Source organism: Pelophylax lessonae, assembly GCF_965119305.1.
Source record: "Pelophylax lessonae genome assembly, chromosome: 1".
Taxonomy (NCBI): Eukaryota; Metazoa; Chordata; class Amphibia; order Anura; family Ranidae; genus Pelophylax; species Pelophylax lessonae.
Window position 1 is genome coordinate 737,070,836 of NC_138768.1, and position 26,155 is coordinate 737,096,990.

At 46.9% G+C, this 26,155-nt stretch overlaps 1 protein-coding gene across 3 annotated transcripts in view; it reads left to right on the top strand.

Annotated features, from left to right (window-relative positions):
- Positions 1-26,155, top strand: part of CLOCK (clock circadian regulator) — a 391,283-nt gene that overhangs the window by 277,733 nt on the left and 87,395 nt on the right. For all 3 annotated transcript variants that reach the window (XM_082245462.1, XM_082245463.1, XM_082245464.1), the window contains 3 exons: positions 11,973-12,055; positions 13,748-13,854; positions 17,836-17,983. In XM_082245462.1, the coding sequence (XP_082101588.1) occupies positions 11,973-12,055; positions 13,748-13,854; positions 17,836-17,983 (338 nt within the window). The remainder of the gene's footprint in view (positions 1-11,972; positions 12,056-13,747; positions 13,855-17,835; positions 17,984-26,155) is intronic.

Sequence of the window (26,155 nt, forward strand, 5' to 3'; positions counted from 1 at the left end):
CTTTAAAATTGGCTGATGAGCCCACACCGGCAGGGACACGGGTGACTTTTGGCTCCCAGAAGTCTCAGAAATCTGGCAAGGTTTTCCCTTGCCCCGACACTTTTCACGATATTGTGAATGACCAATGGTGGCGCGTTAAGCACGTGTTAGTGGTGCCTAAACTCTTTAGATGCTGGTATCCTTTTGCTGAAAAGTTTTTCAACCGTTGGACGGTACCATCCTGTTTCCAGATTAAACAAGTCTACGCTTGTGCCTGTGGAGGATTCCCCAGTTTTTACGGATCCAGTGGACAGGCGGGTGTAATCCCTTTCCCGCCATCTTCACGTGCTGACGGGGTCCATTTGGAAACCGTTTTTTGTGTCTGTGCTAGTCTCACAGATGGTGACGGAATGGATTAGGGGTTTGCGGGAGTCTTTGGACCCCGAGACTGTTCCTCAGGAACAGCTGGAACGGTTGGACCAGGTGATCCAAGCTCTGGTGTTCCTGTGTGATGCTTCTATGGATGCGGCTCCCCTGGTGGCCAGGGTCTCAGCCGTGGGCATTGTTTTAGGACGCATGGTCTGATTGAAGAGCTGGTCGGCTGACCACATTTCTAAAAGAAAGCCTTAGCTGATCCTTTCTGGGAGACAGGTTGTTTGGCGACTCATTGGATAAGTTGATCAACGGCCTGACTGGCGGGAAGAGTACTCTTCTTCCTCAATCCCCCAAGGGTAAGACACCCTGCCCTAAGCAGGGTCCGTCCTTTTCTGCTCATAAATGTTTTTTTCGTGCCTCTGGCGCAAGGTAAGCTGTTCATAACTTCTGGAGGTTCTAAGAAACCCTGGGGCAAGTCCAAGGCCGGTCAGTCCTGTGCTTCAAACAAGTCCTCTTCAGCGTGAAGGGGGCCCTCACCCGTCTTAGGAGTGGGGGGACATCTACGCTTCTTTCAGGAAACCTGGGCTTCCTTCATTCAGGATGAATGGGGTTCGCAAACTGGTTTGTTTCGGGTACAAGATCGAATTCTGGTCCTGGCCAGGGGACAGGTTTTTTCAGTCAAACCTTCACCTGTCTCCAGAGCGTTTGAAGGATCTGCGGGAGGCTGATCTCCTGGCTTAAGAGGTGATTGTGCCAGTTCCCCAACAGGAACACTCTCAAGGTTTCTATTCAAGGTAGGTACCTATTCACCGTGCCCAGAAAGGGAGGGCAAGTTGCGTCCAATCCTGGACCACAAGGCTCTTAACCGCTTTGTGCGGGTGCAGAAATTCTGAATGGAGTCTATTCGGTCGGTAGTGGCATCTTTGGATCAGGGGGATTTTCTGGTTTACATCGACCTCAAAGATGCGTATCTCCACATCCCCATATTCAAAGGACACCAGCGATTCCTCCGCTTCGCGGTGGCAAAGGAGCAGTTTCAATTTGTGGCGTTACCCTTTGGTCTCGCCTTGGCTCCCAGAGTTTTTAACAAGGTGCTAGCCCCTGTACTGGCCTTGTTGCGTTGACTAGGTATCTCCATTGTGGGGCATCTGAATGATCTCCTGTTGCGAGCAGTTTACCATTCGGGTCTGCTGGAAAACCTCTCCATCACAATTCGCACCCCTCAGGACTTTGGGTGGACGATCAATGTCGCCAAATCTGCCCTGACTCCGTCTGTGCGGATCACCTATCTGGGGCTGATCCTCGACTCTGCTCTGGCAAGGGTCTTCATTCCCTTGGACAAGCTTCAGAAGTTGCAAAGGGCGGTTCAAATGCTGATGGAGGCCGATCAGTCCTCCTTGCGGGCTTGCATGAGGGTCCTGGGTCTGATGGTCTCGACCTTCAAAGCAGTCCCGTTTGCTCAGCCTCACACGAGACAGCTGCAGAAAGAGATTGTCAAAATGGAACAGAGATCCTCGGTCGTTGCACCTGAAGATTCGGTTGAAGTCGGCTCTCTTGGTGGCTCCAGTCACCTGTCTTGTGCCATGGCAAGTCCTTCCTGCCGGTATTTTGGATGGTGGTCACAATGGACGCCAGCCTATCAGGCTGGGGTGGAGTGCCGGGGAAGCTCTGTACTCAGGGGACTTGGGCGTCGGAAAAGAGTCTTCCTTGCCGATCTGCCTGCTTCATTGGACAAGTCGGCTACACGGCTCTCCGGTTCGGGTCCAGTCGAACAATGCCACGGCCGTGGCTTACATCAATCATCAAGGGGGCACCAGGAGTGCCCTGGCTGGCAAGGAGGTGGCCGAGATTCTGGTATGGGCAGAACACAATGTTCTAGCTCTTTTCGCAGTCCACATCCTGGGTGTGGAGAATTGGCAAGCGGATTACCTGAGTCGTCAGGTGTTGGATCAGGGAGAGTGGTCCCTGCATCTGGAGGCGTTTCATCTCCTGTGAGTCTGGTGGGGGACCCCGGACGTGGATATGTTTGCATCTTGCCTCAACAGGAAAGTTGAGAGATTTGTGGCCAGGTCTCGGGATCCTCTGGCCGACGCCACAGATGCTCTGGTGGCTCCTTGGAGTCAGTATCGCCTGATCTATGCCTTCCCTCCACTCGTTCTCCTGCCAAAGTTTCTTTGCAGGGTGGCGATGGAGTGTATTCCTATCGTTATGGTGGCACCAGACTGGCCTCAGCAGTCTTGGTACACAGAGCTGGTAAAAATGGTCGTGGATCCTCCGTGGCGTCTTCCCTTGCGGGAAGATCTGCTATCTGAGACCGATCTTCCATCCTACTTTATGGTCGCTGGTTTTAACGGCTTGGCTGTTGAAAGCAAGGTGTTAAGGGATAAAGGTCTTTCTGTTTCTTTGATTCCTACCCTTTAGAAGGCTAGGAAGATCTATCATCGTACGTGGAAATCGTACATTTCTTGGTGTGAATCACTGCAGCTGCACCCTTGCTTGTTTTCTATAGCTAGGGTTTTGACCTTTTTGCAAAAGGGGTTGAGCAGCGCTTGACGTTGGGTACTGTCAAGGGCCAGGTTTCGGCCTTGGCTATTTACTTCCAAGGTCTGTTGGCAACTCATAGTTTGATTCGCACCTTCGTTCAGGGGGTACGTCATTTGGCCCCTCCGAGGAGATCCCCGTTACTGCCGTGGGATCTAAATCTGGTTTTGTCGGTTCTTCAAAAGCCTCCTTTTGAAAATTTTAGGAGATTTCTCGGCTTTCTTTGTCCCAGAAGGTTGCTTTCCTAGTGGCTATCACGTCTGCCCGCAGAGTCTGAGTTGGCAGCATTGTCCTTTCATTCGCCTTATTTGGTGGTCCACAGAGATAAGTGGTCCTCCAACCTAATCCGTTCTTTCTTCCTAAGGTGGTGTCGGATTTTCACCTGAATTAAGACATTGTGTTGCCTTCCTTATGTCCTAAGCCTAAACATCACAAGGAAGTTGCCTTGCACTCTCTGGATGTGGTTCAGGCGATAAGGGTTTATCTGACAGTTACTGAGTCCTTCAGGAAGTCGGACTCTCTTTGTCCTTCCGTACAGTCCTCGCAAAGGTTTGGCTGCGTCCACTGCGACCATTTCGAGATAGATCAGGCAGATGGTTGTTCAGGCTTATTCGATCAAGGGTCAGGTTCCTCCTTTCCCTGTGAAGGAGCATTCGACTAGAGCGCTGAGTGCCTCTTGGGCTTTTCACCATCAGGCCACTATTGTGCAAGTTTGTAAGGCAGCAACTTGGTCGTCTGTGCACACCTTTACCAAATTTTACAAGGTGGATTTGTTGGTTTCTTCGGATGCCTCTTTCGGCCGCATGGTTTTGCTGCTGTTTCATAAGAGAATTTTGTTTGTACTTCTGGTTTGGGTCTGTTATCTGGGTGAGCTCCTGTTGTTTGGTTGAGCTTCATGTTGTCCGGTTGGCTACGTTTAGCCTTTTGGAGTTGACGTTACTGTCTGGTTGCGTTTTTCCCACTCCTCATGACTATACTACTTTGGGTCGTCCCATTAAGCTCATGGAGATGAGGCTGCGTCTGTCGATGGACGATAGAGAAAATAAGATTTTTTGTAAGATCTTACCGTAAAATCTTTTTCTCTGATGTCCATCGACAGACGCAGCACCTGCCCCTCTGTTTGGAGTTGGTTCTGATGTCTTCACTATTTTTAAACTAAACTGATGTGCTGGGTTGTGCAGTGAGGGTTTATGCCTGGAGGGACAGCCCCATGGGCGTCTGTAGTCAAGTTTTCCTGCCTGGGCTACTCCTGATGGGAGGAGAATAAACCCACTCAGCTCATGGAGATGAGGCTGCGTCTGTCGATGGACATCAGAGAAAAAGATTTTATGGTAAGATCTTGCAAAAATAATTTTTTTGAATTTCAAACTCTCTCAAATTGCAAGTTACAAATTATGCACATTGTATTATCCATATGCCACCTTGTCTAGTCTATTCTTAAAGTAGAACAATAGGCAAAACTTTTTTTTTTTTTCCATTTTGTATAGAGCACAGGGGGGTTATAACCCCTGTCAGATTTCTTTTTGCCATCTGTCTTATTGCGGAGATTTCCCTTCACTTCCTGTCTCATAGCCTAACAGGAAGTAAGGGGAAATCACTGCAAATTAAGGGAATTCTTTGGGGACTTCCAGGTCACCAGAACTAGTGTCTCCATTGGAAGATCTCCCCTCTATTACTTTTCTGGGGGCAACACAAAATGTAGGATTTTCTTTCACTTTCAATGATGATGGTAATAGAGAGGGTGAATCTCCTTGATGGGGGCACAGACAGTATTAAAACCTGAGAGGGGGTTCTAATCCCTCTCCACTTTATCCAAAACTAAAAAAAAAAAAAGTTTTGCCATATACTTATATTTTAGGCAATAAGTAGGAGGTGCATTACATTAAAAAAAAAAAAAATGCAGCTGTCATCGAATAAGAAGATAGAGCACAGAACAGGACTTGGGCAGCCTCACTGTTTTGTGCGGTGATCATCTGTGTCCCCTATGCAAATATAGAAACATAATACCATACTAGAAGGGTGGTAGAAAGTAGAGCCAAAATGCCATAGGTCATGTCAGGCCCTGCATGGTGACTGAATAGCAGCTGGTTAGACCTAGAAAAGCCACAAGACACAAGTTTTTCAAGTATGCATGCATAGGACTTTCAATTTTTAATGTTTACAATAAAAGGAAAAAAAAAAAGTCTTTACTACTTTAATCACTTCTGGACCTGAAGGATTTGCCCCCTTAATGACCAAGCCATTTTTTGCGAATCGGCACTTGGTTACTTTAATGAACAATTGCGCGGTCGTGCAACACTGTACCTAAACAATATTGATGTCCTTCCCAACCCCCCCCCCCCCCCCCCCCACAAATGGAGCTTTATTTTGGTGGTATTTGGTCACCTGTGCGATTTTTTTTTTTTTTTTTTTTTTTTTTTTTTTTTTTTTTGCGCTATAAACAAAAAAAGGAGCTAGAATTCTAAAAAAAAAAAAATATATATATATATATATATATATATATATATATATATATATATATATTTCACATTCTGCTATATAACATTCCCTAAAAAAATTTTTCTCTTACGTCCTCCGACAGTCGCCGCCTCCTCTAAGTTATCACTATTGGGTATTGACTTCCGCTCCGCAGGAGTAGCTAGGCATAAGACTTAGTCAAAAGAACAAAGGCATTTGCATATACACACCCATGGGGGCTGTCCCACTGGTCAATACCCCCCTGCAGTGACCAGTCCCAACTCAGTTTCTTTCTGCCTAGCGTCAGGAGTAGTTAGGCTTCCCTGTGCTGGGGCTACAGTCTCATCCTTTCTAATCTTTTTTTTATTTGATTTTCTTTGAAAATTTCAGTTTTTTCTTTGATTTACTAGCTGTTTATTTTGTCAGCTTGTCAGCTTTAGTTTAGTCGATTCTTCGGATGAAGATGGATTCATGCGGAGCTGGGATTCGGACTGACCGCCCTGGTTCTACAGGGCAGAGGGTCAGAGGGATTCAGAGCGTTCAGCCATGGTTCGTCCTGGCATTATAAACGACCCATCCCTGCTCGCAGCAGGGATGCAGCCGTGAGGTGGCTACCTCACTGGACACATCTGCGGTGCTGCAGTATATTGTCCCTGGCTAACGGCATTCCCTGTCAGATGAGGACAGCGGCTTTCCATTCTGAGAGGCTCCCCACGCCATCTGGTACAGGTAAGTACTTCTGTGTGGGGCCTCTGTGTGGGGTGGCAGTCCTGTGTTGCTGTGTGTCCCCCATGTCTGTGCCGGTGTGGGCCTCCTTGTTTTGTGATCCCCGTGGGGTCTTTTTGTACATACACTGCGGTGCTGTGTATTTGTGGGAGCCCCCTTCCCTGTGTCACTTGGGTGTTTCACTGGGGGTGCAAGCATGTTGGCCTCTCTTTGGGCTGTATTACATGCTGTTTTGGCGCCATCCGACGCCATCTTGCGTGTGGCAGAACGATCCTTCCGCACATGTTCGGCGGCCATTTTCCCGAAGTCTCCCATTCAGTTCTATGGGCAGCCATTTTCCCTGAGTCCTTTGCAGCTTATAGTTCAGCCTCTTCTGACCTCACTTCCTTTTCCTCTGAAGCAGCGACCTAGGTGGCAACACTCTGTGGGCTCTGCAGACTTTCTCTTCCATAACCTTCTGTTTTGTCATTTCTGGCTCAGTTTTCTTCTCCTTTTGGGGGTCTTTTGTCACTGTTCACATAGTGGTGGGCTGCGCACTCCGCAGCGGTGTTAAAGGGACAGTTCCCTTTTTTATTGCACTGTTATTTTTCACCTTGGGCAATGGATTCTCAGGACAACAAATTCCCTCCAGCCCTGGTGGGGGACCCCAGTCCTGCTGTGGCCCCTGTTATACCTGATTTGGCCGCTGTAGTGGCGTCCTTAGTGTCCAAAATGGAGGTGCTGATGGCTGAACGTTCTGCTAGAAAGAGGCCCAGATTATCTCTCTCCTCTGATTCTGATGGTGATATGGCTGCTGCGGCGGACGTGCCCTTTTCGGGGTCTCGCTCATCCTTAGACCCGCTGGGGTCTGAGGGGGAGGCGGAGGTGGAGGGAGTTGATGATTCTCCCCCGGGGTCGCCTGAAGAACGCGCGACCATGGATGAATTTATTGTTTCTGTTAAGGAAACACTACATTTGGAGGATGAGCCCAATCCTCCGGGCATTGTGTCCTCGTTTTGGGACACACAGGACCCGCAAGTCGGCGCAGGTTTTTCCCTGCCCAGCTGAGTTTCATTACACTGTTAATGAACTGTGGCACACTTTGAAACGGCCCTTCCTGGTACCTAGTCGGTTTAAACTGCTTTATCCTTTTGCACCGGCTACGAAATCACGATGGTGTGTGCCCCCACAGGTGGATCACACTGTGGCCTTGTTAAACAAGGCTACCTTGATTCCTACTGAGGAGACCCCGGTTTTTCGGGATCCCACGGACAGACGGTTGGAGTCTCTAGCCCGCCATTCCTACACGGTGGCGGGTTCCTTGCTCAAACCTGTTTTCGCGTCCGTTCTGGTGGCTCAGGCGGTGGCTGATTGGACTAAGGTGCTTAGGAGCAACCTTGTGTCTGATTCTGTTCCACCTGCCAGGCTGGCCATGGTGGATCAAATTCACCAAGGAGTCATGTATTTGTGTGATGCGGCCTTAAATGAGGCCCCTTTGGTAGCGCTCCTCTCTAGTGTTGTGGTGCTTAACCGCCGCCTGATCTGGCTGAAGAGCTGGTCGGCTGACCAGTCGTCTCGGAAAACAGTTGCTGAATTTTCCCTATGCTGGTTCTCGCCTTTTTGGCGAGGCATTGGATACCTTGGTAAAAGGCGTCACGGGGGGCAAGAGCACCTTGCTGCCCCAGAACCCGAAGAACAAGTCCTTTCGTGGCAAGCGGGGTTCTACTTCTCGATCCACTCAGGGGTCCTTTCGTGCCTTTCGCAACCAATCCAAGGGCAAGCCCTTCAAGGGCCAAGGTAGCCAGAAGAAGCCCTGGGCAGGCAAGCAGAAGTCCGGCAATGCCGGCTCGGCGGGTCAAGGGGTGGGGGGGACGTTTGCGCGGTTTCCTCCAACCTTAGCTGCTCCGTATTCCGGACAGGTGGGTTCAGGAAATCATTCGATCTGGGTACAAGATCGAATTCCTTTCCTGGCCGGCGGACAGATTTTTTCCCTCAAATCTTCATTTGCCTCCAGGGCGTCTGCAGGACCTGCATCAAGCAGTGCAGGACCTCCTTGCCCAGGGGGTGATTGTCCCGGTGCCTCATCGGGACAGGTTTCGGGGATTTTATTCCAATCTGTTCACTGTGCCCAGAAAGGAGGGCAAAGTGCTTCCTATTCTGGACCTGAAAGCGCTGAACCGCTTTGTGCGCGTTTGAAAGTTCCGTATGGAATCTCTTCGTTCGGTGGTGGCCTCCCTGAGTCCAGGGGAATTCCTGGCCTCCATAGCCCTATAGGATGCGTACCTACACATCCCCATTTTCGAGGGTCACCAGAGGTACCTTCGGTTCGCAATAGCGGAGGACCACTATCAGTTTGTGGCATTACCTTTTGGTCTCGCTTCGGCTCCAAGGGTCTTTACCAAAGTGCTGGCACCGGTTCTGGGCCTGCTAAGGGCTTGGGGCATTGCGGTCTTGGGATATCTGGACGATCTCCTGCTAAGGTCGAGTGTCAGCCAGGACCTACTGCGCGATCTGTCCAACACGGTACAGATGCTCCAGGAGTTTGGATGGACCATCAACGTACAGAAGTCGACGTTGTCTCCATCGGTTCGTCTTCTCTATCTGAGAATGATCCTGGATTCTGCTCAGGCAAAGGTGTTTTTGCCCTAGGACAAGCTCCGGACCTTGCAGGACGAGATCAGGTCCCTCAGGGACAATCCGTCCTTGTCACTCAGGACCTGTATGCGGGGCCTGGGGTTGATGGTTTCAGCCTTCGAGGCGATACCCTTTGCTCAGTTTCACACACGGTCTCTCCAAGCGGAGATCCTGGCCAGGTGGGACAGACTGCCTCAGTCCCTGGATCTGAGTGTCTCATTGAGTCGCCGGACCAGAATGGATCTTCTGTGGTGGCTCCAGTCCCCGGCGGTGTCGGAAGGCAAGTCCTTCCGTCCATTACTGTGGACAGTAATTACCACGGATGCCAGCCTGTCGGGCTGGGGTGGAGTCCTGGGAAACCGGTCTGCCCAGGGCACTTGGTCGGAGGAGGAATCCTCCCTTCCGATCAATGTGCTGGAATTGCGGGCGATCAAGCTCTGTCTCTTCCAGTGGTTGGATCGACTTCGGGGCCGTCCTGTTCGGGTACAGACGGACAATGCTACCGCGGTGGCTTACATCAACCACCAAGGGGGCACCAGAAGTGCCCGTGCGGCCCGGGAGGTGACCGACATTCTGTCTTGGGCCCAGACTCATGTTCCGGCAATTTCGGCAGTTCACATTTCGGGTGTGGAGAATTGGCAGGCCGACTATCTGAGCCGCCAGACCCTGGACCAGTGGGAATGGTCCCTGCACCCGGAGGTCTTCCAAATGCTGTGTGCGAAGTGGGGATCCCTGGACGTGGATCTGTTCGCATCTCGGCTAAACCAAAAGGTGGAAAGGTTCGTGGCAAGAACGCGCGATCCTCGTTGGTGGCCCCTTGGCATCAGTATCGTCTGATGTATGCCTTTCCACCGATTCAGTTGTTGTCCAGGTTCCTCCGCAGGTTAGCCTCGGAACCGCACCTGGTGATTATGGTGGCGCCGGACTGGCCACGCTGGTCATGGTACGCCGACGTTGTTCACCTGGCAGTGGCGGCTGCCAATGCGGGAAGATCTACTGTCTCAGGGATCTTCCATCCTGCTTTACAGTCGCTGGCTTTAACGGCCTGGCTGTTGAGACCCAGGTCTTGAGGGACAGGGGTCTCTCCCCTGAGGTTATCCCTACTCTGATCAAGGCTAGGAAACCCTCATCTGATAAAATCTATTACCGTACCTGGAAAGCTTATTTCGCCTGGTGTGAGTCCAGGGGGTTCTCCCCTCGCTCTTACTCGGTGTCGAGAGTGTTGGCTTTCCTCCAGTCTGGAGTGGACCAGCGCCTGGCGCTGGCCACAATAAAGGGCCAGGTGTCTGCACTGGCGGTTCTTTTCCAACGCCCTGTGGCATCTCATTCCTTGATTCGCACCTTCATTCAAGGTGTGCGACATTTGGCTCCTCCCAGTAAGGAGCCTTTACCTCCATGGGACTTGAACTTTGTTCTGTCCGTGTTACAGCGCGCTCCCTTTGAAAACATCCGGGAGATATCGTTGCCTCTGCTGTCTAAGAAGGTTTCCTTCTTAGTGGCGATCACTTCGGCTCGCAGAGTATCAGAGCTGGTGGCGTTATCTTGCCGTTCTCCTTACTTGATAATTCACAAGGATAAGGTGGTCTTGCGGCCACACCTGTCTTTTCTTCCCAAGGTGGTCTCTGAGTTCCACCTTAATGAGGACATTGTCCTGCCTTCGCTTTGTACGAAGCCTAAGCATCCTAAGGAGGTCTCTTTGTATTCCTTGGATGTTGTCAGGGCGATCGGGGTTTACCTGTCGTCTATGGAATCCTTTCGGTGGACGGATTCCCTCTTTGTCCTTCCTGAGGGACCTCGGAAGGGCATGGCTGCATCTGCAGCGACTATTGCCAAATGGATCAGACAGACCATTGAACAGGCTTATGCTTTGAAGGAACGGGTTCCACCCTCCCCTGTTAAGGAGCACTCTACCAGATCTGTGAGTGCGTCCTGGGCCTATTGGCATCGTGCCTCGGTGGCCCAGGTGTGCAAGGCTGCGACTTGGTCGTCGGTGCACACCTTTTCCAAATTCTACAAGGTAGATGTTCTGGCATCAGCTGATGCCTCCTTTGGCCGCAAAGTTCTCAGTGCGGCTGTGCCATGAAGGACCCTTGTGTTTTTTTGTGGGTCCCTGGCTGTTGGTATTTTCTTTCCTGGGATGTTGCTCCTGTTGAGCCTTGTTTTTTTCTGTTGCCCAGAAGGTTCCCTTACTGTGCTGGTAAGGTTCCTTTCTCTGATGTGGGTACTGCGTTGCCTTTCTACGGTTGCGTCTCCCACCCCTCATGTCTACACTGCTTTGGGACATCCCAATAGTGATGACTTAGAGGAGGCGGCGACTGTCGGAGGACGTAAGAGAAAACTGAATTTTTGTAAAATCTTACCTGTAAAATTCCTTTCTCTGAGTCCTCCGACAGTCTCCGCCCCCGCCCCTCTTTTGGGGTTGTGTTCTTATTACCTACTGCTATGCTACCAAACTGAGTTGGGAGTGGTTACTGCAGGGGGGTATTGACCAGTGGGACAGCCCCCATGGGTGTGTATATGCAAATGCATTTGTTCTTTTGACTAATACTTATGCCTAGCTACTCCTGCGGAGCAGAAGTCAATACCCAATAGTGATGACTTAGAGGAGGCGGCGACTGTCGGAAGACTCAGAGAAAGGAATTTTACAGGTAAGATTTTACAAAAATTCATTTTTTTTAACATTTTAGGCCTATTTGTTTTCTGCTACATATTTTTGGTAAATATCGCAATAAGCGAATTTTGATTGTTTGCGCAAAAGTTATCGCGTCTACTAACTACGGGTAAGATTTATGTCATTTTTATTGTTTTTTTTTACTAGTAATGGCTGCGATTTGTAACGGTACTGCGACATTGCGGCGGACTGATCAGACCCCTAACTGACATTTATGACACTTTTGGGGGGACCAGTGACATTACTACAGTAATCAGTGCTAAAAATAAGCACTTTTACTGTACTAATGACACTAAGGGGTTAAATGTAAGCCTGGGGGTGTGTTTCTAACACACACACCGGCACTGAGGTTGGATTGTCAATCCTGGACATTTCTTCCTCAGTGCGTTCGCCCCATATGTGGTTTACATACATTTAGATGAGAAATTTCCTTGCTTTTATACATTAGAAAAGAGACAAGACCCATGTGCTGATCCTTCGCCTGTGGTTGTGATTGGCTGTAGTCATAGCAATGCGTACTAATTATAGTGGTTTCCAGAGAGACGTATATATGTTTTTTTTATTGTTTTACACATATGTTGGTCATATCGGGCTGTTTGTAATCCACCAGGAAATGTGCACTGTGGAGGAACCTAATGAGGAGTTTACATCTAGACACAGCCTAGAATGGAAATTTCTCTTTTTGGACCACAGGTAAGTGGGGTTGCTCTTTTGATGTCGGTACACAATAACAATTTATTTTAATGTTACTTCCAGCTAGGCATACATCATTACAGTCTCCAGTACATTCAAAATGTACAAAAAAAAGCGGTAATCTTCCAAAAAGCTAGACCACAGTTGTAGATATTCCCACTTGAATTGATGTTATGTTCTATTTTTTGCTGCAGCTTTACAATCCCTCCTGATAGTTCAGTATTTTAAAATTGTAACCTACAAACAAAAGTTGATTGCAGAGAAGAAGCTCTTGACCTACCTTGTGTGTGTGAGCCTTAGGGAACGAGAGCCTATTTATTCTATTAACAAGATGTGGTATGCTGTTTTAAGCTAGTTCTGTTACCTTTTTCTAAGTGTAAAAAGTCATGGTCATTCAGTATATATTGTGCGTTTTTTCAATGCCGTGTGTGATTTTATTCATGTGCTTTTGTATGTTGCTTTCTTTGATGTGTTGGTTATGTGATCATTGTTTTGTATGTTAATACATGAATAGTATATTTGAAATGTTTTCAAGGATGTGTTGTAGAGTAAAGCAGCAATGAACATACAATGTACATACACTATATTGTCAAAAGTATTGAGACGGCTGCCTTTTGCACGCACATTAACTTTAATGACATCCCAGTCTTAGTCCGTAGGGTTCAATATTGAGTTGGCCCACCCTTTGCAGCTATAACTGCTTCAACTCTTCTGGGAAGGCTGTTCACAAGGTTTAGGAGTGTGTCTATCGGAATGTTTGACCATTCTTCCAGAAGCGCATTTGTGAGTTTAGTCACTAATTTTGGATGAGAATGTCTGGCCTGCAGTCTTCCCAAAGGTGTTCTTTCAGGTGGAGGTCAGGGCTATGTACAGGCCAGTCAAGTCCCCCCCCCCCCCCCCCAAACTCATTAATCCATGTCTTTATGGACCTTGCTTTGTGCACTGGTGCTCAGTCATGTTGGAACAAGAAGGGACCATCCCCAAACTGTTCCCACAAAGTTGGGAGCATTAAATTGTCCAAAATGTCTTGGTATGCTGATGCCTTGAGTTCCCTTCGTTGAAACTAAGGGACCAACCTCAATCCTTGGAAAGCAACCCCACACTATAATCTCCTCTCTACCAAATGATTTGGACCAGTGCACAAGCCAAGGGCCATAAAACGTGGATTAGCGAGTTTGGGGGTGGAGGAACTTGACTGGCCTGCACAGAGTCCTGACCTCAACACGATAGAACAATTAGTGAGGAGACTGTGAGCCAGGCCTTCTTTCCAAAATCAGTGCCTGACTTCTTCACAAGTGGAATGGTCAAACATTCCCATAGACGCATTCCTAAACCGTGTGAACAGCCGTCCCAGAAGAGTTGAAGCTGTTATAGCTGCAAAGGGTGAGCCAACTCAATCCTGAACCCTACAGAATAAGACTGGGATGCCATTAAAGTTCAAGTGCGTGTAAAGGCAGGTGTCCCAATACTTTTGATAATATATTGTAAGTTTCCTACTAACTGCTTACAAGATCTATTCAGTACAGTATTTCTAAATTCTTCTTGATAGTGAAATATAAATGAGCATACCCACAGTCATTCAGTTTTCAGAAGGCGCATTATCTGTAGCGTGGTATTGTGGAGCTTCATGTTCTAGTATTGCTGGTAATATTGGATTGAATATCTTTTAATTGATCATCTATTTGTTTTTAGGGCTCCTCCTATAATAGGATATCTACCTTTTGAAGTGCTGGGTACTTCTGGATATGATTATTACCATGTGGATGATCTGGAAAATCTTGCAAAATGCCATGAACATTGTAGGTGGCTTTTTACAGCTACATCTTTGATTAGAAGCAATTTTAATTGTATTGTAGTACAGGGAAACATGCACCCTGTGCACATTGTTTTTTGTAGAGCTCAGTGAACTATAACTAAAATATGTGCAAACAAAACACTAGTATTGAAGGCCTTACTGTGTTCATGAGCACAGTCCCTAAGGAAATGGCATTTAACAAATGAATAAAAACCAAATAATACTGTGCTAAAAAGTCATAAGAGAGCAGCCAGCACAGCAGAAGACAGTCTGTATACAAAATTTTAACCAAATGTGCGGCGCTAGTGTATCCTAGAAAATAGTGAATAATTGAAATTATCAATATCTCTTATCTAAACAAAGGTAATAAAACATAATACATACAGGTCCTTCTCAAAAAATTAGCATATTGTGATAAAGTTCATTATTTTCTGTAATCTACTGATAAGACTTATTAGGTTATTAGACTTTCATATATTTTAGATTCATTACACACAACTGAAGTAGTGCAAGCCTTTTATTGTTTTAATATTGATGATTTTGGCATACAGCTCATGAAAACCCAAAATTCATATCTCAAAAAATTAGCATATCATGAAAAGGTTCTCTAAACGAGCTATTAACCTAATCATCTGAATCAACTAATTAACTCTAAACACCTGCAAAAGATTCCTGAGGCTTTTAAAAACTCCCAGCCTGGTTCATTACTCAAAACCGCAATCATGGGTAAGACTGCCGACCTGACTGCTGTCCAGAAAGCCATCATTGACAACCTCAAGCAAGAGGGTAAGACACAGAAAGAAATTTCTGAACGAATAGGCTGTTCCCAGAGTGCTGTATCAAGGCACCTCAGTGGGAAGTCTGTGGGAAGGAAAAAGTGTGGCAGAAAACGCTGCACAACGAGAAGAGGTGACCGGACCCTGAGGAAGATTGTGGAGAAGGACCGATTCCAGACCTTGGGGGACCTGCGGAAGCAGTGGACTGAGTCTGGAGTAGAAACATCTAGAGCCACCGTGTACAAGCGTGTGCAGGAAATGGGCTACAGGTGCCGCATTCCCCAGGTCAAGCCACTTTTGAACCAGAAACAGCAACAGAAGCGCCTGACCTGGGCTACAGAGAAGCAGCACTGGACTTTTGCTCAGTGGTCCAAAGTACTTTTTTCGTATGAAAGCAAATTTTGCATGTCATTCTGAAATCAAGGTGCCAGAGTGTGGAGGAAGACTGGGGAGAGGGAAATGCCAAAATGCCTGAAGTCCAGTGTCAAGTACCCACAGTCAGTGATGGTCTGGGGTGCCATGTCAGCTGCTGGTGTTGGTCCACTGTGTTTTATCAAGGGCAGGGTCAATGCAGCTAGCTATCAGGAGATTTTGGAGCACTTCATGCTTCCATCTGCTGAAAAGCTTTATGGAGATGAAGATTTCATTTTTCAGCATGACCTGGCACCTGCTCACAGTGCCAAAACCACTGGTAAATGGTTTACTGACCATGGTATTACTGTGCTCAATTGGCCTGCCAACTCTCCTGACCTGAACCCCATAGAGAATCTGTGGAATGTTGTGAAGAGAAAGTTGAGAAACACTCTGGATGAGCTCAAGGCCGCTATCGAAGCATCCTGGGCCTCCATAACACCTCAGCAGTGCCACAGGCTGATTGCCTCCATGCCACGCCGCATTGAAGCAGTCATTTCTGCAAAAGGATTCCCGACCAAGTATTGAGTGCATAACTGAACATAATTATTTGAAGGTTGACTTTTTTTGTATTAAAAACACTTTTTTTTTATTGGTCGGATGAAATATGCTAATTTTTTGAGATAGGAATTTTGGGTTTTCATGAGCTGTATGCCAAAATCATCAATATTAAAACAATAAAAGGCGTGCACTACTTCAGTTGTGTGTAATGAATTTAAAATATATGAAAGTCTAATGTTTATCAGTACATTACAGAAAATAATGAACTTTATCACAATATGCTAATTTTTTGAGAAGGACCTGTATAATGCAGTGAGCTACAAATTGGTTCAATGGTACACGCTTGAATGTACTGTGACACTTAGGAGTGATGAGAAAGAAAGAAGGAAAAAAGTTCCACAAAGTCCAGTCTGATGTAAAAACGTTAATCTTCAATGAGTGATCAAAGTGAATGTTGAGTAACACTGTGAATAGATCAACCACCACCAACATCAAGAAGGCTTACCGGAACAAAATGGACCCAGTTTAGCATATGCCTATTGGGTCAGTAGAGGCAGTGGTGTATATACACCTAGTATGGAAGGGGAGAAGGTAGTTGCAATCTTTCACCGCTTTCCACTTTGCTCTTCACACCCTTGAATGTTCTACTTCCACCAACAATGGAGACAGCTCAGTAGGGGGACCGCCAAGTCGCAATGAGGCATGGATTAAGTCTTCTCCAATTAGATGAATGATCCAGAGGAAAAAGACAAAAAGCCTCTACATAGTGTAAAACCATACAGTAAGGAGTTTATTGAAGGTTAAAAACACTTACAATTGATGCATAGTGACCCACCAACCTTTAGTGCATGGCTACGTGAGGTTAACTCCATAGTCCCCTTCCACAAACTACTTTATAAGCATAGGGGGAACCCTGCCAAGTTCGATAAGATCTGGGACGGGTGGGTAAGTTTTCCGGACACGAATATATAGAATTGCACTGGTTACGGCCCTCGCCACGCTGGGTTCTGATTTCACACGTTCTCCTGTCATTGTATTGGTATTTGCTGCTGGGCAAAAATGGACTGTACCTGACATACTAGATGTATATATCCCTCACATGTCACGACAATTGTTTAACGTGAAATGTCTGTATTGTTGTACCTGATTGATGCTGTTCGCTGTTCACCGTACTGTTTTTTTTTTCTATATGCTATCCTATTTGTACTGCATTTGTTTTTTCAATAAACTCTCTGTTGGAAAAAAAAAAACACTTACAATTATGTAGATAAAAAAGCGATTTCAATACAATTTTCTGTAAACCACATGGAAGGCAATGGCACAAATGGAGCTCGATCCAACGCGTTTCATCTCGGTCGAGCTCCATTTGTGCCATTGCGTTCCATGTGGCCTACAGAAAATTCAGGGGTGTGGAGAGATAAGTGGAAAGCCGTGTAAAAGATTGCAACTACCTTCTCCCCTTCCATACTAGGTGTATACTCACCACTGCCTCTATTGACCCAATAGGCGTATGCTAAACTGGGTCCATTTGTTCTAGTAAGCCTTCTTGATATTGGTAGTGGTAGATCTATTTACAGTGTTACTCAACATTCACTTAGATCACTTATCAAAGATTCACGTTTTAACAATTTGTAGCTCACTGCATTATATGTATTATGTTTTATATTACCTTTGTTTAGATAAGAGATATTGATCATTTCAATTATTCACCATTTTCTATACACATTTATTTGTTTACTAGAGTTATCTAGGATACACTAGCGCCACACATTTTGTTATATTTTAACAAATGACACCCACCGATTTTTATGGAAGCAGTTAAATAAGTGCACATTTTATGCCCTTATGCACACTGGGCATTTTTACGGCTGCTGTTTTTGGCATCAGGCCTTTCTATTTTTTTTTTCTGCTGCCAGTAAACTCATAAACTGTTATCAGCAGATTTTGGCAGGGGCGTTTTCTGGCTGAAAAAAAAAACCCAGAGAACTACAGTAGTGGATTTGAAGAGGAGTTTTTCAGCTGTAAAAACGCTCTAACTGATAAAAGCATAAAACTGCTGAAAAATGCCGAAACACGCAGCTATTCCGCGTTTATTAATGTTTTTGAGCCATAAGCTTTTGTGGGAGTATAGTTTTGCTAGAAAAAAAAGCTGAAAAACGAACGCTACAGCTGAGAAAAGCTAAAAAAAAAGCTAACAAATGCCTCCTACAAATACAGTTTTCTTCTGATGTTTTTTTTATATCATCCAGGGTGCATGAGGCCTTAAGCTAATGCTGTACTTTTTTTTTTTTTTGTAGTGATGCAGTATGGAAAAGGCAAGTCTTGTTACTATCGTTTCCTTACAAAAGGGCAGCAATGGATATGGCTGCAAACACGGTACTACATCACCTATCATCAGTGGAATTCTAGGCCAGAGTTCATTGTTTGCACACACACCGTAGTAAGGTAATTGCACTGGTTAATTTTATGTTCACAAACTTGGTCTATGCAAACTAAATTTAAAAATGAGTAAGATAAGTGTGTGTGTAAGCAATGCTGGAGGCATTTTACAGCACACACTAATGCTGGTAGCATAGATATTGTGACGGAATCCGGACACCACCGACTGGGTATCTCCGCCAGTAACCTGCTTCCTAAAGCTCTGGAACACGGGATCCGTGAATCTGGCTATAGTTACCCCAAGAACTCGACAGTACAAGCTTTGGAGTCATCCAGAATTAACTGTTTAATCAAACACAAAGCAGATGGAGATGAACACTTCAGGGACAACCCCTCCCCCTTCGTCAATCCACTCAACATACCCATCCCATAATAACAATATAACAATGGAATGCAGGTATTCAACAACAACAAACCCCCATCCCCACTAGCAAGAGTCTGATTAGTGCAGAGCTGGCCTGACTGGGGTTTTTGGTCACCCTGTGCCCCTTATAGACACAGGGTGATTTACACATAAGAGGGACTGGGGATGCTGGACAAGGAGTCTCCCAACCTCCCTAAAGCAATTGGGGTTCCACAAGCCCCCCAACCAAAGTGTCTCACGTCACAGATATTAATAAAGATTGTATGTTCCTTGCTAAAGAACATTCTCTTTTTTTCAAGCTGTTATGGGAACAGTTCCACGTTAATATCGTTTTGTGTATGTGTGTGTGGTTTTTTTTTTCTAATTAAGTTCCTGTCCTGTCCTTACAGCTTGCAGCTATCTGTAAGGAGTATTCTCCACAGTGACCATGACCCTAATCTATGATAAGTTGTAGATAATCCACCTCAGCTCTGAAAGGTTTTACCCCCTTCATGACCAGGCCACTTTAACTGGTAATTGCGCAGTTATGCAACACTACCCAAATTAAATGCATATCATTTTTTCACACAAATGTAGCTTTCTTTTGGTGGTATTTGAACACCACGGGTTTTTTTTATTATATAAATGAAAAAATATATATATTTTTTACTTTCTGCTATAAAACATATTAAAAAAAAAAAAAAAAAACGAATTTCTTTATCGTTCATTGACAGACGCAGCTCCATATAATTCTTGACCATTGGGCTATGCTGCCCCCTACAGGAGTAGAACTTTAGGCAGGAAAAAGCTTTACCATGCCTATGGGGCAGTCCCTGCAGGTATACACCTACACACCCTGCTATAGGCTTCAGTTTATTTCTGTCTAGTTTAGGAGTAGGACCTAGTTCCCTCCTGGGACTTCAGTCTTAGCTGGGTTTTTTGGGAACCTTTTTGTAAGACTTTACTTTTTAGTTAGTTTTGTTCCTGTGAGAACTACAAGCAACAGCCGGCTGGGTTTCAGACTGGATATGCTAGATCCTTAAGGTCTCCCAGCCCGGCCAGCGAGCGTGTGCCGGTTATAGTCCAGCACTAGGACTTGCCACGGCAGAGCCCTGATGGACGGGGGCTGGCCTGCGAATGAAACATCTAGCTGGGACGCATACGATGTGGGTCGACCGGAATCACAGCGTACCCCCTGGCTGTCAGCACCCCCACCCTAGGTGGAGAGGTAGTCTGTTCGGAGTGGTGCCTACCTGATACTGTTGGTATGGTGAGTAATTGTCCCCCCATTTCTCTGGCGGTCTCGGGGTGGACGTGGGCCCCTCCCTGGAAAAGTCAGACCCTCGGGTATCCCTCCTTTTCCCTGGCCTCTCGGCGATACCAGGCCCTCCCCCTTAGGATTCCCCCCCCCCCCCCCCCCACAAGCAGATTCCTACCTCGGGGGGGCAGATGTATTGTGGCCACTGCGGCGGTTCTGCGCGCGGGTGGGGTTTTATCCTGGTGGGGGTGTTTTTTTCTTAAAGTGACACTGTTTTGTTGTATTATGTAAATATGGAGTCCCAGGACCAAATCTCACCCACAGACCCCCTCAGTTCGGTTGTGGGACCCCCTGGGTCGCAGCCCCTGTCTGCATTTACAGCAGTTTTGGAAAACCTGGTGTCAAAAGTGGATTTCGTTTTATAAAATGCCACTAGTAGAAAGTGCCCTATGCCTTCCCTTGCCTTGCTAGTATTCTCAAATTCTAAAGTAGATATGGGTGCCACGGACAGAGGCCATCCTGGTGGATCTGCGTCTTCGCATTCTGATGGCGAAGAGGTTGTATCTTCGTCGGCAGCCGTGCAGGTAAGCACAGCGGTGGAGGCACTTATAATGTCGGTGCAGGAAACCTTTAAAATGGCGGATGATTCTACAGTGTCAGGGACGCTGGTTTCTTTTGGCACCCACAAATCCCTGAAGTGGGGCAAGGTTTTTCCCTGTCCAGAACTTTTGACAACATTTTCAATGAACAGTGGGGGGGCATCAAACAAATGGTGGTGCCTAAGCGCTTTAAAAGGCACTACCACTTCACGGGCACGGTATCCGCCAGATGGACCATACCACCAAAGGTGGATCATCCGGTTTCCAGACTTAACAAGTCTACTGTGGTTCCGGTGGAGGAGTCCCTGGTATTTACAGACCCCGTGGATAGACGGATTGAGTCTCTGTACCACCATTTGCATGTGATAGCGGGCTCAATACTGAAACCGGTCTTTGTGATCACTCTGGTGTCACAGACCATAACGGAATGGGCGAAGTTGCTGAAAGGTGACTTGGAAACAGAGCAGCTATCGCCAGGCCTGATAGAGCTAATGGATCAAATGGTCTAAGCCCTTTTGTATATATGTGATGTGTCGCTGGATGCGGCTTCACTTGTAGCCAGAGTGTCTGCGGTGAGGGTTGCTATTAGACGCATGGTGTGGCTAAAAAGCTGGTCTGCGGACTAGGCTTCCAAAAAGGCTCTTTCTGGCCTTCCCTTTTTCGAGGGAAAGGTTGTTTGGATGAGTTGATCAAAGGCCTTACGGGTGGGAAGAGTACTCTTCTTCCCCAATCCACCAAGGGCAAGACACCGCGTATTAGACGGGATCCTTAATTTACTGCTCATAGGCGGCCCTTTCGCCCCTTCAGGCCACAGGAGAAAGGAGCGAAGCCATTCAGGTCTTGTGAGGGTTCCAAGAAGACATGGTCGGGTAAGCCGAGAACAGGCCAATCCGGATCTGCGGACAAATCCTCGTCTGCGTGAAGGGACGACCTCACCCGTTTCTTGGGTGGGGTGGAGCGTCTTTGCTTCTTTCTGGAACCATGTCCTTGATTCAGGACAAATGGGTTCATTAACTGATCCGATCGTGTTACAAGATCCAATTCAGGTCCCGACCGTCAGACAGGTTCTTCCCGTCCAACTTCCGCCTATATCCAGATCGGTTAAAGGACCTACGAGAGGCTGCTCAAGATCTGCTGTCACAGGGAGTGGTTGTGCCAGTTCCCTCTCGAACGTTTTCAGGGGTTTTATTCAAACCTGCTCACTGTGCCCAGGAGGGGTGGCAAAGTGCGTCCAATCCTGGATCTCAAAGCTCTGAACCGCTTTGTGTGGGTACAGAAGTTTTGTATGGAATTTATTCGCACGGTGGTGGCGTCCTTTCATCGGGGAGACCTGTTGGCCTCTATCGATATCAAAGACGCACATCTACACATCCCTATCTACGCTGGACACCAGCGTTTTCTTCGCTTCGCTGTAGGAGAGGAGCACTTTCAATTTGTGGCATTACCCTTTGCTCTCGCTTCTGCTCCCAGGGTCTTCACAAAAGTTTTGGCTCCGATATTGGCACTTCTACGTCCGATGGGGATTGCGGTCCTGGGGTACCTGGGCGATCTCCTGTTAAAGAGGTTGTAAACCCAAATTTTTTATTTATTTATTTTTTTCTCAACCTGAAAGAGAAACACAATGAGCTAGTATGCATCGCATACTACCTCATTATGAAATACTTACCTAGGAACGAGCCCCTGCCGTGCTGCCTGCTTACCTCTATGACGGGCGACATATTCAGTCGCCCGTCTTCCGGTATAGCGGCATCCGGCCATCTGATTGGCAGGAGCCGCGGTGACGTCACTCCCACGCACGCGCGCGAGAGCCGACGGTCACGGCACGGGGCTCTGACGGAACGGCACCAGCGGCAGTTCCTTCAGAGCGCATGCGCCAGTGATATCACTGGCTGCATGTAAGGTAAATATCTCCTAAACGGTACATGTTTAGGAGATATTTAAAGTACCTATAGGTAAGCCTTATCATAGGCTTACCTATAGGTACAACTTGCAGAGGAGGGTTTACTTCCTCTTTAAGAGCAGATTCTCGTTCAGCTCTGTTGGTTTGGCAAACACTGTAAGGGCTCTGCAAGAGTTCGGCTTGACCATATATTTTGCAAAATCAGCCCTGGTATTATCCCCAAGACTGGTCTACCTGGGTCTGACTCTCGATTCCTCTTCAGCAAAGGTTTTTCTTCCCCTTGACAAGCTGCAGAAGTTGCAGGGGGAGATTCGTTTGTTGTTTTCCAGCAATCTGTCCTCTCTGCAGACTAGCATGAGAGTCCTAGGCCTGATGGTGTCGACCTTTGCTCAGTTCCATACCAGGTCATTACAGAGGGAAATTCTCATCAAATGGAACAAAGATCCAAAGTCGTTGGATTCTATGATTCAGTTGAGACACAAAAACTGCTCTTCTATGGCGGCATTGGCATTGCGCCAGGGCAAGTCTTTCCTTCCATTGTATTGGACCGTGGTCACCACGGACGCCAGCCTGTCTGGCTAGGAAGGAGTGCTGGGGAAGCTGTGTGCCCAGGGGTCTTGGACTGTGGAAGAGTCCAGACTACCGATCAATGTTCTGGAACTCGGGCAATAAAGCTTTGCCTTTGTAGACACAAAGTTGTCCAGTCTGGGTTCAATCGGACAATGCCACAGCCGTGGCTTACATCAATCATCAAGGGGGCACCAAGAGTGTCTTTGCGGCCCGGGGTGTTGCCGAGATCTTGAAATTGGCAGAGAATTTTGTTTTCCGGCTATCTCTGTGTTACACATCCCAGGTGTGGAAAACTAGCAGGTGGACTAGCAAGACACTGTGTTGCTCTAGGACAAAAAGCCTCCGTTCAAAGTTCAGCCTCAGAGAGGAAATTCAGGTGCACGCCCTGGTTGCAACAGAAGCATATGGAAGAAATGGACTGGATGGCAGCACTCCAAAAAATTAGTCCTTTATTGAAAAAAAACAAAAATACACGAAGGATAATCATACCACAGCGGAGATGATGACACTGACTGCTAACGCGTTTTGCACCCAACTGACTAAGCACCAGCTTGGGTGCGAAACGCATGCATTTTTTGTTTTTTTTTTTTTCAATAAAGGACTAATTTTTTGGAGTGCTGCCATCCAGACCATTTCTTTCATATGGCAGGCGGACTACCTGAGCCGTCAGGTGTTGGATTAGGGGGAATGGTCTCTACAACCGGAGGTGTTTCATCTCCTGTGTGCTCAGCGGGGAGACACCCGATGTCGATCTGTGGGCCTCTCGGCTCAACAAGAAGGTTCAAAGGTTTGTAGCCAGGTCACGGGATCCCCTAGCCGACACCGTAGATGCACTGGTGGCTCCCTGGGGTCATTATCGGCTGATCTATGCGTTTTCCACCGATAAAACTCCATCCAAGACTTCTTCTATGCTCCTTGGAGACTTCCTCTCAGGAAAGATCTGCTGTCTCAAGGGCCAATCTTCCATCCTGCTGTTGAAAGCCAGGTCTTGAAGGATAGGGATCTTTCTGATTCACTGATTCCTACACTGTTGAAGACCAGGAAGTCTACTTCCAGGAAGATCTATCATCGTACGTGGAAATCATGCATTTCATGGTGTGAATCCATGAAGGTGCATCCTCGCCTTTTTTTTCGGCAGCTAGGATCTTCGCTTTCCTTCAAAGAGGTGTCGAACAGAAGTTGGCCTGGGCTACCATTAAAGGCCAAGTGTTTTTCCAACCTCCTTAAGCCTCACATGCGTTGATTCATACTTTTATCAGAGGTGTCCGTCATGTGGCCCCTCCGTGACAATCCCTGTTACCTCCGTGGAATCTGAATTTGGTATTGTCTGTTCTTCAAAAACCTCCTTTTGAGAACATTAGGGAGATTCCTCTGCTTACCTTGTCTTAGAAGGTTGCTTTTTTGGTGGCTATTACTTCTGCTCACAGAGTATCCGAATTGGTGGCACTTTCCTGCCATCCACCTTTTTTGGTGGTCCACAGAAATAAAGTGGTACTTCGCCCTAGTCAGTCGTTTCTTCCTAAGGTGGTTACTGATTTCCATCTAAATGAAGACCTTGTGCTGCCTTCTTTTTTGTCCTAAGCCCAAGCATCCTAAGGAAATTGCTTTGCATTCTTTGGATGTGGTTTGAGCAATTAGGGTTTACCTGGTGGCTACTGAATCTTTCAGGAAATCGGATTCTCTTTTTGTCCTTACGGAAGGACCTAGAAAGGGATTGGCTGCGTCTGCTGCGACCATTTCTAGGTGGATCAGGCAGACATTGGTTCAGGCTTATTCGCTGAAGGGTCAGGTTTCACCTTTCCCTGTGAAGGTGAATTCTACAAGGGCACTGAGTGCTTCTTGGGCTTTTCACCATCAGGCGTCAGTGATACAAGTTTGCAAGGCAGCAACTTGGTCGTCTGTGCACACGTTCATGAAATTGGATGCTTTTGGCCACAAGGTTTTGCAGGCTGCTGTTTGAAAGAGACTTAGTCTCTTTGAGGATGTTTTTCCAGGTAAGCTCCTGTTGTTCCTGGTTGAGCTCTATATTCTCTGGTTGGCTAAAGTTTTAGCCTTTTTGAGAATTGCCTTCTTTTTCTGCGTTTTTTTTTTTCCCCACCCCTCATGCAAATACAGCTTTGGGACGTCCCAATGGTCAATAATTATATGGAGCTGCATCTGTCAATGAACGATGGAGAAAACTGGATTTTCGCCTTACCACGTAAAATCCTTTTCTCTGAAGTTCATTGACAGACACAGCACCCACCCCTCTATCTTGAGTGGGTTGGGTTTTTTCCTGTAAACACTGCTTGCAAGGAAACTGAAGCGTATAGCAGAGTATGTGGGTGTATGCCTGCAGGTGCAACCCCATAGGCGTGGCAACACTTTTTCATGGCTAGTGTTCTACTCCTGTAGGGGGCAGCAAAACCCAAAGGTCAAGAATTATATGGAGCTGAGTCTGTCAATGAACGTCAGAGAAAAGGATTTTACGGTAAGACAAAAATCCAGTTTTCTTCACCTTGGCCAAATTGTATTCTGCTCCATGTCTTTGGTAAAAAAAAAATCCCAATAAGTGTATACTGTTTGGTTTGCGTGAAAGTTGGTTTACAAACTATGGGGTGTGTGTATATATACTGGAATTTTTTTTTTATACTACTACGAATGATGGTGGTCAGTGACTTAAAATGGCACTGCGATAGTGCGGCGGGCATTCTGACAGTAGCTGGGGCGGAACTAACTGCCCCTGACATCACCAGTGCCATTAATACAGTGATCGGTGCTAATAATATACACTGTCGCTGTACAAATGAATGGCTGGGAAGGAGTTAACATCTTGGGTGATTAAGGGGTAAATGTGTGCATTATGTACTGATTTTTGCTAAAGAACTCTTTATTATCCAAGCCTATCATCAGGTCCCAGGCATGAATCCTTGACCTGCTGACAGACACCCGCTGTGTACAGTCACAGCTGTAGTCGGGGAGGGGGAGGAATCCACACCCCAAACCCGGAAACAGGTAGCGATGTAGCAGTACGTCGGTTTGCCTGTACGGGTCACCTGTCCACAAGTACATTGCGGGGGAGTGGTTCCTAAGTGAATATAGTCCTTTTTAAAAGGGGTACCCTGAATACTGTAAAGCAGGGGTGGGGAACCTTTTTTCTGCCAAGGGCCATTTGGATATTTATAACATCATTTGAGGGCCGTACAAAATTATCAACTTAAAAATTAGCCTGTTCTATTTGGTCAAACATCTAATTAACTCACCCCTAATGTGATGGCTGGAACTGCTTCTCTTTGGTGAGGTGCTGGCGGGTACTGCTGGTAGTGCTGGCTGGTACTGCTGTGGGTACTGCTGAATCAGGCTGGTACTGCTGGTAGTGCTGGTACACTGCTGGCTGGTACTGCTGTGGGTACTTCTGGCTCAGGCTGGTAGTGCTGGCTGGTACTGCTGACTCAGACTGGTAGTGCTGTGGGTACTGTTGAATCAGGCTCGTACACTGCTGGCTGGTACTGCTGGCTCAGGCTGGTAG